The sequence below is a fragment of the Chenopodium album genome, chromosome 1 (assembly GCF_948465745.1).
Source record: "Chenopodium album chromosome 1, dcCheAlbu1.1, whole genome shotgun sequence".
Taxonomy (NCBI): Eukaryota; Viridiplantae; Streptophyta; class Magnoliopsida; order Caryophyllales; family Amaranthaceae; genus Chenopodium; species Chenopodium album.
In genome coordinates this window covers 58507843-58525317 of record NC_137834.1, presented here as the reverse complement: position 1 = coordinate 58525317, position 17475 = coordinate 58507843, and the positions used below count along the sequence as shown (strand labels likewise).

General features: G+C 32.0%; 1 protein-coding gene and 1 long non-coding RNA gene across 2 annotated transcripts in view; one reads left to right on the top strand and one right to left on the bottom strand.

The window, feature by feature from the left end:
* Positions 1-1610: 1610 nt before the first annotated feature.
* Positions 1611-5172, bottom strand: LOC145591352 (uncharacterized). Its single transcript, XR_014102301.1, has 2 exons — positions 4922-5172; positions 1611-2118 (listed from the first exon to the last, which is right to left on the bottom strand). It is a non-coding gene; the product is annotated as an uncharacterized LOC145591352 (long non-coding RNA).
* A 1840-nt stretch (positions 5173-7012) lies between these two features.
* Positions 7013-17475, top strand: part of LOC145556551 (ATP-dependent DNA helicase homolog RECG1, chloroplastic/mitochondrial-like) — a 32387-nt gene continuing 21924 nt past the window's right edge. Inside the window, exons 1-6 of the mRNA XM_081618211.1 lie at positions 7013-7380; positions 7461-7590; positions 8732-9271; positions 9414-9526; positions 9966-10197; positions 13207-13370. Coding sequence (XP_081474337.1) covers positions 7283-7380; positions 7461-7590; positions 8732-9271; positions 9414-9526; positions 9966-10197; positions 13207-13370 — 1277 coding nt within the window. The 5' untranslated portion in view covers positions 7013-7282. The remainder of the gene's footprint in view (positions 7381-7460; positions 7591-8731; positions 9272-9413; positions 9527-9965; positions 10198-13206; positions 13371-17475) is intronic.

The following is a 17475-nucleotide window of genomic DNA, read 5'->3' as shown; positions in this document are numbered from 1 at the left end:
GTATAAACGATTCGGTTGGCCACTTTAGGAATTAGAAGTTGCCTACTACAAAGTCCTCTCCTAAACCAAACAACAAGAATTAAATCAACACCTAAGCAAGTAAATTTACAGCAATACCAAACTAGTTTAAAACCTCTTAAACCATCAAAATAATGCTTTTAAATTACTCTCAATAGTCAAAGTTAATAATTCATTCGTTCACTATAAGTTTATGTGCTAAAATCATAAAAATATAGCTTATAACATAAAATTCTAGCAACTTTTAAAGTAAGTGAATAATCTGAAATTTTGGTTTAAGTATATAAAATAGAGGGAGCCCCAGTTAATCTCTGAGATTAACATTTCAAGTTAATCTCCCCTAACAATTTCTCGCATTGATTTCTGTGCCACTTTATTATTTCACTTTTATTATTTTGAAAATAAACATAAAACAATATATTGTGAGAGGAGATATATTTTCAAGTTTATCAAACTTGAATTTTCCCTATAAAATAACCCCATAAACATAATTACTTGAAATAATCATTATATAGTAGGTTAGTGTGTTAAAAAACCCAAAAATATACCAATTCAATGTAATTAGAGGCTTCAAAATAAAAAGTATAAAATCTGAAAATTTATTCTTAAGATTAGAATTTAAAGTTCAAGGCTTTTTAATCATGAAATACCCACAAACATTATTTTATAAGATTAGAAGCATAAAAATATGAAATTAACACAACTTGTTCATAAAAATTGGAACTTTAATAATCTAAAATTTTATACATAATCAAAATAATTATACTTTAACGTAATTTAAACATAGTATATATGATTAGGTAACTTGATTAGTACGTTTTCAAGCCCTAAAACATGAAAAATCAATACTCAAACCCTTATTTTTTTAATGAAACAAATCTGAAATTTTACTCATAAATTTAAACACAATAATAAAGATCATAACTTTGTGGTTTTTAGTATCAATTAAACTCTATTAACTCATAATAATAATAATCAAAACAAAAAACCAATAAAGATTAGGACTTGAAATAATTTAAGAAAAAGAAGAACAAAGGAAGGAAGAAAAGGGCGAATGGTGGATGCGGTTTGTGGCTGGAGGATGCCGGTGCAGCAGGCAGGGCGGTGGCTGCACTAGTACATTACTAACTTTAAGTAGCAACTAAAAAGTGATACATAAAGTGTTAAAAGTGTTATTATAGATAATAGGTAACACTTTAGTGCATGATACATCCGCCCATGTTACCTTAGGTTTTATGTAACACTTTTGCTAACGTATGGTAACACTTTAAAAATTGTTCCTATAAACCATCTTATGTAACACTTTTTATATTATTAGTATCATTTTAAAGTGTTACTTTTTATTTCTTTGGTAACATTTTCTTATCTTTAGTAACACTTTAATAATCATATAGTAACACTTTATCAGACATTATGTATCATTTTTTAGAACTAATGTAACATTAGGTTAATTATTAGGTAACATTTTTCAAACATCTTTTGACATATAGTATCACTATATTTGATATTATGTATCACTTTTTGCAACCTGATGTAACAACTTGTTAATTAATAGGTAATATTTTTTTTACTACAACTACTACTAACATAGAGAATATTTAAAATATGCAACTTTTTTTCATTTTTGTAAATTCATAGAAATAACATTAACATTTACAATAAGCATGTATATGATAGACAATAATTTCAATTGATATAATTTGATATTTTCTATAAAAAAAAAAATTCCATAAACACCAATTTTTTGGTTTGTTCGTTAAACAATCTAATAATCCAACAAAAAGAAAAGCAATAGCAGAAGCAGCAGGAACAATAGTAGACAGCAGTAACGGCAACAACAGCAGTAGGAATCAGAGGTAAAATTGACAGCAGCAGCAGCAATAGATCTTGTACTATATATTTAGCTCCCCAAACATCGGCAACTACATATGTGCAAAGCTCTCTTCTAACATAAGCTTGTTTATCTCTTCCAGAAGGTTCAGGAAACCATATTACATATATGCGTTATATTTGTTGCTATGCCAATGATGGTGAATCTGAAATTCATAAGCAAATGTGACATCTTAGGCAATTTGAATACCGAAAGTGGGAAACAGAAATCTGCAATGAACATGAAGCAAGAGGAGTGAGGTAATGAGGTGGTACTAAAAGCAACAGTACAGTGCAAAGGACAATAAAAATTAACATATGTATAACTTCCCCTTGTTTGATTATATGACAATTTCCTCCCTACCAAGAAACTTATATTCCATATTGTTATAGACAAATGTGATAACTAATTATTTTCTTTAGTTCTTCAATGTTAAACTATTTAGCTTCATAGAAAGTTAAGGCATTTCTACAATTCTACATGGACTATATCCTTCAGGAAGTTGGAAATGGGCAAGAAACTTATTCCAAATTGCTGAATGCAGAATATCTTGTATACTTGACAACAATCATTGACCAAAAACCAAGTCTATCATCAAAATTGCTAATTTTCATTTATGTAGGTGTTTGAACAACAATTGTTTTAGGTCTCTGTTGAAAAAAGTTGCTGAAAGTTTTTTTTATTTACTATCAAAATTGCAATATTCTTGTAGAAGTTTCAGGTGTGCTATAGATACTTTCACAAAAAAAAAAAAATAAAAAAAAACAAAAAAAAAAAAAAACTTTCATACAATGTGTGATTTAGAGAAGACTTAGAGTTGCATAAGACGATGCAAGATCAAAAAATCCAAAAAAAGTAAAACAATCTCCTAATTGAATCAAAACAAACTCTAGAAACAAAAATGATATCATAAAATTCTAATAATTCAAAATCAATCATATGAACAAATAAACATAATAATTCATAATAAAAGAAAACAAATAAACATATGAACACGGAGATAATGGAGAAGATAAGGAAAACCAATCATGCAGTAGCTCTACAAAACAAGATATCTTAGTGATTGGCCAACTTTTATACATTGATGTCTAGTCAGCATATATATTATATATTTGATCATTTAGTAATAAAACAAATTATATGAGCTTGTAACTAAGAGAAACATCCTAAGAGTACCTTGTTTCTTATGGGAAAATTTTGCTGGTGAAAAACTATGGAGGCAAGAATATATTTTAGGGATTATGATTCTTGCATTGATATTAAAAAAATGCAGAAACTTACATGAATGTGCCAATTCTATAAAGGCATATGTATCTATTTTAATTATCACCCCATTCCTTGGAGCAATCTTTGGGGCGGGTATCGATTCTGTTGTCTTATGACTTCGAGCTACCTTTAGTAACAACAAGCTTATGACCAATGGATAGAGTATATATCTGACTAAAGAGATATTCTAACATTCTATAATTATCTCTTAAAGTGGTTAAGACAATCTATAAATTAAATCAACAATTATAAAAGTGAGTAGTTTAACTAGTTCAATTTAATCCCAAGGAAACACATTTGAAATTTTTTATGACCAATAGACTTTAGATGCACTGATATCATTATTGTTCCATAATTACCTCAACTAGATAACAAATTCTGCTATTAATAGCAAGAAGTCTATAGACCAGTCAAAAGCAAGAACAAAATGTTTCCACTCCAAATCATCCATATATGAACTAGTTAATACAAATTAGATTACACTTGTATCAAATATTTGAGAAAACAAGACAAATTCTATATGAGACTTAGGTGACAAAAATGGATCTTTTGACCAATTCCCTATTGAAACAAAGTTGTGGAGCGAACAAAAAGGACATTTACACCACACCTGTGATAAAATTAAATTTTATTTTCTTCTATGTTTATCGTGTTATATTACTAGAGAGCATATCAAAACGAAAGTACATGTAATATAATAATCTTTGTCCACCCCCGATGAATTTCATTTCAAATGCGCACTTCATAAATAAAGGCAAGAATGAAAAACAAAGTAAAGTTCCAATTCTTATTGGTGGTCATCACATAAGATGTTTATTTAGGAAGTTATTAATCATGAAAATTTCTACTATCACAGGTGGAGCAATCAAAGGCTTGAATAAAAGGAAGAAAAGCAAATCCAATGCACGTCATATCAAATTAATTATAGTATTTGCTCATTGTACATAAAATCAGAGAGTGAAAACTAATACAAGTACAAAGTAATTTATATAAGTTTACTTATTTTTGCATTTTCATGGATATATGTGGTTTTACACATATATCCATAATAGCCCTGTACAAAAGGCTTCTGAAATTTTTTTATTTTCAGATTGCCTTTGTTAATAAATGACACAATCATGGAATAGAGAGCTTATTCCTTCGAGAACTATTGGCATTTCTAATCAATTATAGTGAAACCGTTTTCAATTGAGTTTCCTTCACCTTCAATATAGCACATAAACAAATATAAACATACTTTATGATGATACAAGGAACCATATATTTTGAATACACAGTATAATTATAAGACCAGTAATCGTACAAATTTGAGCAATTCTTCTTAAATTTCCAGAATAAAAATTCAATAAATCAATGTGGAAATTCAACAAATTCAATAAATCAATGTTGAAATTTAGCAAAATTTTATCGTAGCAACATATTACTTAATTCAACAAACAACATCAAAGATTAACACAATTGAAGCTAGAATGTTAATTAACTCAAACAAACACCAACTTACATCAGCTATATTCATATAACCATCATATACCCAAGAACAGGACAACAATTCACACAATTGTATCAAAAACAAGAAAAATCAAAGGAAAAGGGTAAAATTCAACTGCGGAAATAAGAATGAATGACAAAACTCTAATCAATAAACAATTAAAATTACTTAATCTTTAGAAACCCTAAAATGTTACCCCTTGCCCTGGATCAAAACCAAAAAAAAAAAACCTAGATTGAAAATATTGACAACGAAATCAAATATTTATGAAAACTTACAGCTTTGAATTGTTGCCTTTTAAATCCCCCTAAAGCTGGTTGTGGTAGAGGCGCAGGTTGCTCCAGAGTGTGCAGGGCGAAAATTGCCGGAGTGTAGAATGAATTAAGAAAATGCGAGAACGAAGAAATTGAGGCGAATCAATAATGAAGATATAGAACCGAGAAGGTACCTGGAATGCCTTTTAGATTCATGGCGTGAATTAGGAAAGAAGAAGTGAGAGATATATGTTAAAGGAAGTAGAGGGAAATAGATCAATTTCAATTAGTTCATGGCAAAATATGTAATTAGACTTTTTTAAGGGTAAATAGTCCGCAAATAAGAATTTTCTTAGAGGTGTCAATTTTGATGTTGGTCCAAAGTTGGGTTCAATGAGGTCGGGACGAGTGGGGTCTAATTTTGAACTTGAGCCATGCTAACTTAGAGCCTGTTCTGATTTAGTGAATTGAATTAAATTGAATATTTTATGAGAGGAGGATATTAGGAACTGAACTGCAGAGAACATGCCCTTATTGTGTTTATGTGAGTTGAAATCTGAATCGAACATTTCTCAAGTCGGTTTGTAATCGGGTTAGTCGGACCAAGTGTTGAAACCTCTAGATTTCCCCATGTCGAGGCTTTTATAGGTTAGGTATGTTATAGAAATAAGGTAACACCTCTTAGTGTTACAATAAAGTGTTACCTATTATAAAAGTATTACTTTGTAATGCTACTTATGTTAAAAGTGTTACATTAAGTGTTACTTTCTTAAAAAATGTTACCAAAGTGTTACTTATAAAACTAGTAAGTTTGTGTTTTAAAAAGTGTTACCAAAACTTGTTACATAAACTCAATTATGTACTAGTGCTGCTCTCGGCGGCAGCAGTTAGCAGCAATCTCTGAAGGTTTTTTTTTGTTCTTTTGTGTGTATGTGAAAGAGGAAGAATAGGTGAGGGGAAATAAGGGTTTTTGGGGTTTTATATTTTTGTGAAGGTATGGGCTTAACTTTCCTAATCCAAGTAGGAATAGGATTGGTTTGGGTTTGAGTAAGATTTAAATACTCGGCTAACATAAACTTAAAAGGGGATTATAATTTAGACTAAAACTTAATAATTTAGCTTACTATTAATAAAAATCTTATTACTTTTACATCAAATAATTCATAATACAAAATTAAAATTAAAATATTTGTATAAATAATAAATAAATATACTTTAATTAGGTTGAAAATATGGTAATTACAAATTGGGCGTATGATATATCGTTGTAAAGTTTTTTTTTTTTTTTTTTTTTTTTTTTTTTTGAAGGAATCGTTGGAAAGGTTATTGAAAGGTATATCCAACCAAATAATAATTGGATCGAAATTATAGGGCCATAAAATCAGATTAGCTCGGTTATGAAGCAAAATGGCTAGTAATTGGGTTGATTTATTAAATGTATTGAATTAAATATGGATTTAAGAACTCCAGAGATTAAATACTCAACCCGACCACTAATGGCAGTGAAACGTTGTTCATCATCGGGTTTGGTTTTGGGGAGACATTTTTAGGTGTTTATAGTAATTGTTTTCAAAACGCGTGTTGTAATTGGTATTTGTTGACAAAATTTTCTATTTAATAAATGAATTTATAACACGTGCAATTGCACGGGTACTATACTAGTTTCTCATAAAACTGTAGACATGAAAAATGGAGCAGATAATTTTACCATCATCAAATATCTTACAAAAACTAATATAAGACCATCTCAGTGAGACTCAACTTTAAATATTCAAATACAAAATGAGTTATTTTTTTTTTACCTCCAACGGTGATACTCAACTCACTTCTCAATTAGCAACTCATGTAAAGTCTAATTTCCCAATGGTTCTCTAAAATATACATATGTCACTTTCAATTATGGCCCACCAAATCATATTATAAATTTATTTTGGAAAAAAAATTAATTAAATCTTAAATACAAAACATTTGATAAGAGCTACACTTTTTGTGAAATATCAACTTTTTGATATCCTTTGTGAAAAATACTCTTTCTCCTAAAGAAAGTCCCTCATGTCTCAGCACATTTGGAGAAGGTCTAACCCTCGATAAACACACAAGTTTGATAAACTTGTGTCTTCCCCAAAGAGTCACCGTGGTCCGTGGGCCTATACTTCCTCAAATACTACATATCCCGCTCCCGCATGCTCAAAACACACACAAAAAAATCCTTTTATCTAACGAACATCAGTTACACTTCAACTGAAGTTCGCACCAGAAACTTCTTTCATACTTCAATTCATATTCTTATTTATTCAAAATTTTCCAATGCTGTTTCAATCAACTTATTGTTTCATCACATTTCATTGCAAAATTTTGTCAATTTTCAATTGAAAAAACTTCAAAATGATGTCTACTTTTAACTTCGCTGAAAATTGTTTGAGAGCTGCAATTGTTGTTGAAGTTGAAAGTGGTTATCGGAATATTTTGAAAAGAAAAATGAGGTTTTTATTTTTTGAATTTATTTTTTGAATTTTTCAAATTTTGTAATTTGTGAAATCAATTTATTTCCGAAATTATGCAGGTATAATCAGGTTTTGGTTTCAAAGATATCGAAATTTTGCTACCGATCAAAGCATAAAGTGGCGGGAAAGCTATTTGAGGAAGTAAATAATTATGGTGTTGGAAGAATTCCAGATTGCCCTAAGTATAAGGTTAATTAATTATTATTTGCATTTGTTCGATTAATTGTTTCTTTTATGTTTAATTTGTGGACTTATACAACTTAATTTCACCTGCATTTTGTTATTATTAATTTGAAAATCGAACAATTTAGGGATTATTGTTTTTGTTGAATAGTTTGTTTATTAAGAGTGATAAGCTTGTTGGTTGTTTGGTGTGCCGAATTTTCGAGTTTGCCTCTTTAGCTTATTAGCTCGAGTTTTTGTCAACTAAAGAGGAGAATTGACGTGTGAGCTTCTGTGGCTTCTCTTAGTTAGATAATTTTTTAGTCTAATTCGACTTTCACGTGTTTACCATTCTCAGATTCACTTGAGTGGGTTTTGTGTTTCAAGCAATAGGTATTGCAAGTGCTGTATAATTTTGTTAAGGATGTATGTATAAACAAGGCTTACAAATGATTAAATGTCTAGTAATGTCAGATTAGGGCGGTATGACCATATGAGGGGTCAATTTCGTTCTTAGGATAATTTGACTGCCTATTGTTTGTTTATGTGGCTAGAGAAGAATTGTAGAACTTTCAGAAACGAGATTTCTTGTTTCGAGGTTTTGTAGAATGAGCGATTTATCTTCACGGCTACTGCCACTACTCTATGAGGCTTTCTGAGTTGATTTACGTGGAAGGTCATATTATTCATATTCCCCCAAATCCCCTTATACTGTAGGCTTCCACTTGGATGATGATGTAAAAACACAAATGTTTAGTTTCGAGTTGAAACGGAGTGAGCACTTTCCAAAAACTCTTTGATTTTGTTATTATTATCTATATTATATCTTTAGTTTTGGTGGATAAGCCTTTATACAATCCAAAATTGGCTTTACTGCTATAATAGTGGTCATTCTAGTCACTAGTCATTGGGGGTGGGGGAGTGAGAAGGGAGTCTTGGGTCAAAGACTCACAAAGTAGATGCCCGCATTTTTCTTCTCCAGTTATGAAATTGGAAACATGGTACTTAGGAGCCCAACTTAATGGTTAGCAGAGCTTTCAGGAATAATTATTCTTGTTGGCCATAACTTGTGCTACTTATATGTAATATGTTACTTTCCTACAATTTTGGACTTTTGGTTGTGTATGTTATTTATGGGTATCTATTTCGTTCCATTTGCCCTTTACAGGTTTCCGTTATGCTGGGGTACAGTAACCTTGATGGTTTAGTAAATAAAAAAACTCACAAGGAATCAGGCTTTGTTCTTGAAGAGAAGACAAATTCCTTTGACGTTTCCTTCACATGCAAACAGTTTCCATCCATCTGCATTGGAAGTTTACCCCGGATGGAACTTTATGACGATTCAGCTTGGGATTCTCAAATGAAGACTTACTCTCCTGTATTAAGTTGTGAAGAATTTCAGCCTCTCTTGACAGATGGGAAGTGGATGGTTCCAGAAACTCTGACAGAAATGGGCCCACCTCTAAATTCTAGGCTTCCAGATAAGAGTTTCTCAAGTGAAGAAACTTCTTCGTCTTCATCATTCCAATCTCAGTCTGATGGTTTGGAAGATCAGCAACTAGCTTTCTCAAGTCCTATAGAATCTTTAGCTCCTGCTGTGCTTGAAAATGACAAGTTGTCTTGGTCGATTCTTGACAAACCTATTAGCTCTATAAAAGGATTGAGCAAGAGGCACTCACGTCAGCTAGAAGAATGTGATTTTCATACGGTGAGCATATATTCGTTTTTAACATGACAATATTTTCTGTTAGTTTCTCAAAGAATTGTTCTGCTAGTTTAGGATAATCATGTTAGTCACCATATCATATACATTTGAAACACATTTCATAATTCACATTTCTTCCATGTAGTTGCGCAAATTGTTACATCACTTTCCTCGGACCTATGCTGATCTTCAGAACTCACACATGGGAATTGAAGATGGCCAGTACTTGATTTTTGTTGGGAGGATCATGACTTCCAGGTGTGTTTACTTTTCTCAATCCAGTCATAATGGGTTCTGTGGTTGGTTTTAAGGCAGACTTCAGTATTTGCTTCTAGGTTGCGGAATAATACCTATAATAATATTTTATACAATGATAAATTACTTATATTACGAAGTGACCTAGCTCATTTAAGTTTGGAGTGATGTATGGATTCCCTAGTTCTTAATCTAGCCTAATTTTATAATTAGTTTTCCTTGAGATCAATAATACTCTCTCCATGCTTGCTGCACCTAGCCAACATGTGTAAGTGATAGATATGTGTTCTTAATTGTTACTTTCACATCCATTATCATAGAAATGATAGTAGAATTAATGGACTTATACTTCATAATTACAAAGAGTTAATGAGAAATTGATAGAAAGGACAGTAGAAACTTTTTTTTTTTTCATGGGATCAGTATTGTTTCTGTTATGTAGGGCTGTGAAGGCCAGCTACTCCCTTTCTTTTTTGGAGGTGGTTGTGCGTGGTGAGGTTGATCATATGCTGAATGATGAAGTTGAGCAAGATGAGACAAAAAATGAAGGAAAGAAGAGCATATATTTGCATCTGAAGAAATTCTTTCGTGGCCCTCGTTTCACTAGTCAAGGTTTTCTTTGGTGCCTAAAGAAAAAGCATAGAGAAGGTGATATTGTGTGTGTTAGTGGCAAGGTAAGGCACTCTGCTCTCATTTTCAATCTTAGTTTAGTTTTGTATGTGCTTATTACTAACATCTTTTACGTATTGGCTGTTCTTTTGGACACTTCAGTATATACTTCTATGTGTTTCTCTGAACTCTGATTATCCTAGCTACTTTAAAGTTACTTAATATACTTCTGAACATTTCTTCATTTCTTATTTTTTGAATGCATTATGAAGAGACTTAGGGAACTCTTCTCTCCTTTCTCTCCCTTCTCTTAAGGGTGGCCCGGAACACGATCATTTTTCTGTATAATTGTGTGTGCTGCATTTTTTAAACCTTATGAGATACCTGTGAGGCTTTTTCTAGTGAGATGTCCCTCACCTTTCAATTTGCTTCACTTCAAGACTTCAAGTTTTCTATTGAGAGCTATGCTTGAACAATTTGCCTCGCAATTATGATTTCCTCATGTCACAATATTACGCGCACATCTTTATTAGGACACTTGACATGTGGGTACTCCCCACTGTTCCCCAAAAGATTGGGCCATTGCAAATTTTTAGGTCACCCTCTAATAATTTAACCTGAAATCTCACCAGTCTATGAGAAGATTAGTAATGTTAGATCTTATTAGATTTATTTAATGAATATTTTTAGTCTCTTGAGTTTTAATAAGTTTAAAACGTGTGGTCGTATGGAAATGGAGATATAAGTGGTTATAGATGTGTGTTGCAGAAAATGGAGTAATATGTTAGAGATGGACTATAGAGGAAATATTGAGATGTCATTGTCGATGAGCAGCCCAACAATATAAGGTACATCCTATGGAGAAGAGTGTTTCCTTATTTTGGGACATTTAGAATATGTTATGATCAATGTTGTGAGTGCGTGGAGCTATGTTCATGTGTTTTGAGACAGGGTAATGCACCAGAGATGAGTTATTTAATTGACGATAAAGTGCCCTCTCCTTCCTATGCTATCGCAAATGTAAAAGTCAGGATTGACTTTGCTATGGCCATTAGGCCAAACATTTATTCTCTTTTCACAATTCTAGAAAATGATTGTTAGTTTATTTGATCACTTTTGGTCGTGAACTCATGATTCGATGCTTTAGATTTTGATTGTTAGCTGTTTGAATTGCTTTGGAGATTATAATATATTTTTGGTATGCTCGTTTTTCTAGGCCATGTGACTAATGTGCAATGATGAAAAATGACAAGTTTGAATCATGATGTTATGAAATGATGGGGTGGCATGGTTATGAGTAGAAAGAAAAGTTTTGTATCATCCGTTATTTTTCATGTATTAAATAGTAATTTAGGGGTTACTCATAGCTACTTCTATTATCTCTCTCCTCATCACTTAGCCACTTGGGTCTCAGTAGTCGTTCTTATGACAGTGTGGCATGGTTATGATGAAAAAAGAAAAGTATGAATCAATTATTATATTCCATCCGTTATTTCTTAGGAAAAATTAGTAATAATAATCCCAACTTTTATCAATTTTGCTACAATAATCCCAACATTGGATTATTCTGGAATAATCCGAACGTTGGGGGTTCCTCTTTTTCTTCAATCCCAAACCGGCCAACAAAAGTCAATGACCTATTATATCAGGTCACTTGACACGTGTCAAGCCCTGATTGGTCCATAACATTTAAAAATTATAAAAAAAAAAAAAACTAAAAATCTCCAACCACTACCAGCCAGCTCATCTTCCCCCACCGGCCCACCCTAACAACCACCTCACTGACCAGCCTGCCGCTCGTTAGTAGCCAATTCAGTTGTGACACGTGTCACTTTAAAAAAAAAAACCTATTCAACCGGTCACCGGTTTTTAGGATTGAAGAAAAAGAGGAACCCCTAAAGTTTGGATTATTCCAGAATAAATTAAAGTTGGGATTATTGTAGCAAAATTGATGAAAGTTGGGATTATTATTTCTAATTTTTCCTATTTCTTATGTATTATAAGTTAGTAATTTGGGGGTTACTCATGGCTACTTCTACCATCTCTCTCCTCATCACTTAGCCACATGGCTTTCAATATTGATGGCAAAGCCCTATGTTTCTTCTTTTAAACAATGGAGGAAATGTTTCTAACATTATTGTTAGGGAACACATGATGGAAAGCTCTAATATTAGGAGCCTATGAAGGACCGTTAAACCTTGAATAATAGTTAAATAGAAGCAAGGATCAGTCACTTCGGGACGAGATATAGTGATATACTACACCAAGAACATTCATGCACGACCAAAATATACATACCAATTGAAATGACAAGAAAGGATCAGATTTAACATAATTAAGGTCTGGACATGGTGCTGCTAAATTTAGCCATGCATGGTTGATGGCACATCAATCAAATTATGGGATGTGAGAGAAGGAATGGCAGCCTCAATAGAGGATGAGAAAGAAGGTACTGCAACAGCAGCTTCCATGGAGGATATTGTTGTTGATTTGAAAGAGAATTGGGAGGAATTATTAGGTTTAGAAGAAGAGTGCTGGTAGGGAGAGGTAGAATAAGAGTTTTCCTGCTTTGGGTTGGGAGATAGAGATTTTGTAAAAATAAGTGCACCAGGCAATATCAGTGAGGTAATTTAGTATTGGAATGGGTTAAAGTCTGATAACTCTGATTCCTTTCCTCCAATTTATCCAATTCCACTCCTTTTCTTGTTTGTACTAGAACCAAACAAGCAATAAGTGAAATAACGTGAGGTTGGCAAGCTCTCTTGCAGTAGTTTGTAGGTGAACTTATTTGTGGCAGAGAAGAGCACCTTGAAAGTTGTTATCTTATAGTCTAAAAAGAGCAAGGATAGCCCCTGTTCCCTCACCCTAGCAAACAGCAGCCTCAAAATTGTTACCAATTTATTAACACGTCCTCCGACTGTTCTGCTGCAGTTACTTTAATTACATTTCTGCTCCGGTTTTGATTTCCCTGAAGTCGTGGATCATTTTTTGCATTGGGTATTTTGTAGATTAGTATCCAGTATCATGGTTTGATGTGTATTTTTTATGAATTTTTAAAATAATCATTACTACAGGTGAAAGGCACCTCTAAGGAAGACCACTATGAAATGAGGGAGTATAGCTTGGATGTGATTGAAAACGAAGATGATCCATCTGTTCCAATTGAGGGTAGACCGTATCCTATATATTCTTCAAAGGGTGGCCTCAAGCCTCAGTTCTTCAGGGATATTATGACAAGGTTCATTTCCTAATTACTCTATTTGTTCCTTGTGTGTTGCCTTCTTAATATAGACAAGGTTAATATATATATATATATATATATATATGTTTTGTTTGCTTTATTTAATCTTAATCATGTACGTATCATGAGTATATGTATAAATTATTATTTAACACTAAATTTGAATATTTATCTTAAAAAAATTTTAAATTCAAAATAAGTAACTTTGAATAAATTAGTAAAAACGTTAAGTAAACTTATCACAACAAAAATTGATTTAAATTTTTAACAAAAAATTTAATCTATATGTTGTTTATGGTATATTGATATCCTTTTTTTTTGTTATTGTTTGTTGTATACTACCTCCGTTTCAAATTATTTGCAACGATTAGACATTTTCCTCTCTACTTTATGTCAAATCGTTGCAAATAATATGAAACAGAGGTAGTATTAACTATTTATCATGTTAAAATATAATATTTATATTGTTTGTTGTATATTAATCCGGTTGAATCTCAAGGAGTTTTAACATGATTGTTAAATAAAAAAAATAATAATTGATTATAATCTAAAAATATGATGTGGCTTATAGCAAGATTAACCCTAAGACTTAAGATGACATCATCATTTTAAAACATTTTGGTCTTAAGACAAGACTACATTTTTTATACATTTAAGAAGTTGGGTCTTAAGTAAAAAAATATTGAACTTTTTTTTTTTTTTAATTTTTTAAATACATTAGTAATTTGATTTATATACAAAAAATGTATGTACGAGTCTTCTTAAAAAAAAGTTTAAAATGTCCGTACGTTGTTTCAAAAAAAAAAAAAGTTGTATGTACGTTGTTTCAAAAATAAAATAAAATTGTATGTACGTTGTTTTTTAATTTGTTATATATTGTCTTCTTACTACTGCATGGCAATATAAAGAGTAAAATTTTGTTCATAATTTTTTTCATGGCAATACATATAGTAATGCCTCAGTAAAAAAAAAAATAAAACCAGCAAACTTTTAGCTCTTGTTAATTGCTACTTTTAGCAAATTCTTCATTATAGATACTCGTGTTATAATAATTAATTTTCAAGTATCAAACTCTGTATAGATATTAGTAGTTACAAATATAGTTGTTAAAAAATAGCTGTTGAACAAGTATTTAATTTTTAAAAAGTTGTTGAACAATGGCTATAAGCTAAGAATATATAAGATTTTAATTCCCCATCACTACTCACATACACTCCTTCTTACATACACTCTTTCTTGAATAGTTATAACATTCTTAACTTCCATTAATACAATCTTTGTCAACCTAGCAATTGTGCATTATGTCAAATGTCGCTAATGGCCAAAACTTAATTGACGAATACATTTGACAACTTCTTTAATTCATATGTAAAAGATACTACTACCTTATTTAATAGTTACGTGCAAATTTATTGTTTAGGCCGATATTTATTATGTGCAAACAAAAAATTTCTTTCCATTTTGGGTACAAAAAGTGGTCAAAAGACCATTTTACCCTTATTTTAAAAATTAAAACACAATTTACTAACTATAATCAGATTTAATTAATCACTACTTCTCATCCAATTTAATTCACCTTAACCAACCAACCCAATCTAATTATCTACTCTTCACCCTCAATTCAAGTAACCAAATTCCATCTTCATTCATCTTTATCTCCATTCATCTTCATTTATCTTCATCTTCATCTTCCCCATATATTCTCTCTTCTTTCAATCTCATTATCTCTCCATATTTTTTAGATCTTATTTCTCTCTCTTCGACTTTCAAAAAATTTGTGGTGAGTTTCAATGGATTTGAGATCTTCTTTCTCTTTCTTGAACATAAAAAAAATTCAATTTGTGGTGGGTTTGTCGAATAGGTGGGGAATTCGCGGTGGTTTTCGTCGAATTTGTGGGGGATTTCGTGAGGGTAGTGGCTTGGATATCTTGGGTTTTATGGGGTTGGATTTTTGTGGGGGTGGGATTTCGTCGGGTTGGTGCCCGGGTTTTGCGGGGATGGGTTTTGTGGAGGAGAGTTTTGTGGGGGTGGTGGCTTGGATTCGTGGGGGTGGTGGGTTTTGTAGAGGTTGGTTTCGTGGGGTGGTTTTTGTGGAGGTGGTGGCCTGGTTTTTGTGGCGGGTGGTTTTCATGGAGATAGTGGGTTTTCCTGGGGTGTTGGTGGTGGTGGTGGGGGTGGATCGGATTCGTGGGGGTGGTTTTCATGGAGATAGTGGGTTTTCTTAGGGTGTTGGTGGTGGTGGTAGTGGTGAAGACGGTGTGAGTGGTTTTGCTTGGTCTTGTTGGTGACGGTGGGTGGTTGGTCTTGGTGTTAGATTTTCCTTCTCTCTCTTCACCTTAATTACATACCCCTTTAATTCATTAATCGCAATTATGAAATTTGGCATTGGAAACAGTGTCAAGCCCCAAAGTTGCACATAACCATTAACGGAGGTAGTAGTACTTTTGATATTTTAACAAGTATCAACATGGAAATTATACAAGATGTCTCATCTTCCATAAAAAACACTCGGAAAAAACAAAGTCCTAACACTGATAGACGTCGTGAAGAAGGCCATCTAAGAATATGGAATAATTACTTCTACGATAGTCTTACATATGCAGATGATCGTTGAAGATTTCAAATAAGGAGGGGTTTGTTTTTTCGTATTGTAAATAATCTAGAAGATCATTACTAGTATTTTAAACAAAGACATGATGTTGGTTAATTGGGATTATCCCCTCTTCAAAACTGCAATGCAGCAATGAGAATGTTGGCATATGGGGTTTCAGTGAGAATTTATAGAAAAACAACAATTGAGTACCTAAAAAATATTTGCTATTGGTATCAATGAGATATTTGGAAAGAATTATTTGAGAAGCCCTACGGCCGAAGACATTTTCATAACATACTTCAGTAATCAGAGCGTTGTGGTTTTCTCGGTATGCTTGGTAGCATCGATTGTATGCATTGTAAGTGGAGAAAGGTCTGGTAGCATAGCAAGGCATGTACACCTAGGTAATCAAGGTAAGTCCAGTATGATTCTTGAAGCTATAGCTTCTTATGATTTTTTGATTTGGCATGCCCACTTCGGAGTTGTAGGATTTAAAATAGCTAGTTTTTGTGAAAACCGTTGTGAAGAGGAAGTTTTTTTGCAAAATTTCAAGAAGGTGCAAGAAAGGATTTTGAACGAGCATTTGGGGTGTTATAGAAAAGATTTGCAATAGTTTCTAATCCAGCACGTCTTTGGGATACTTATAAGGTTGAGGATGTCATGTAAGCATGCATTATATTGCATAATATGATAATCGAGGATGAAAGAAATGACATAACATTGAATGCAGAAGTACAATATAATAGAGGTAGGAGTGAAAGAGATGGACCCCAAGTGCAAGTTGGTCTCCTTCCAAATTATATTATGCTAATCGAGAACAATACTTTCAGAATCATCGAAAACTTCAAAATGTAAGAAGTTATTTCATTAGTCAATTTTATTCATTTAAACTATTTTAATGCAATATGTGTATTTTAAAATTTTCATTAGAGCTGTTTAGAGTGTGGTCTAGACCAAACTGCAATTTTGTGATTTGGTGCGATTTTCAAAAATTTTTGGACCAATCTGCACCGCAAACCGCACTTTAATGTGGTTTGCGGTTTAAACCGTCAAACCGTAAAATCATTCTTATACTATTTCTATTAAAAAATATATATAAATATAATTTAAAAATATAATTTAATCTTGACTATTAGCTAATTGAAAGTTTAAAAAGAGAGTTTTATTTGTATTATAAATTTATAAGTTAATAACCACAAAATAAAATAAAAGTTTTTTTTTTTTTAAATATAATTTTGTAAAAAAATAGCTAAACCACAAACCGCATTTTGCGGTGCAGTTTGGATAAAATGCAAATCGTAATTTGGCGGTTTGGGATCCAAACCGCACCGCAAACAGCCCTAATATGCATTTTTAAATAATTTAATTTCATGTAATTCTATTATAATTGATTTTTGTTAGCTTGATTTATTTTGCTATTATTTTTCTGCTAAATCTAATTTGTTATTATTTTTTGGCTATGACATCTATATAGGATTAGCAATTTGTAACACCAATGTGAATTTTAAT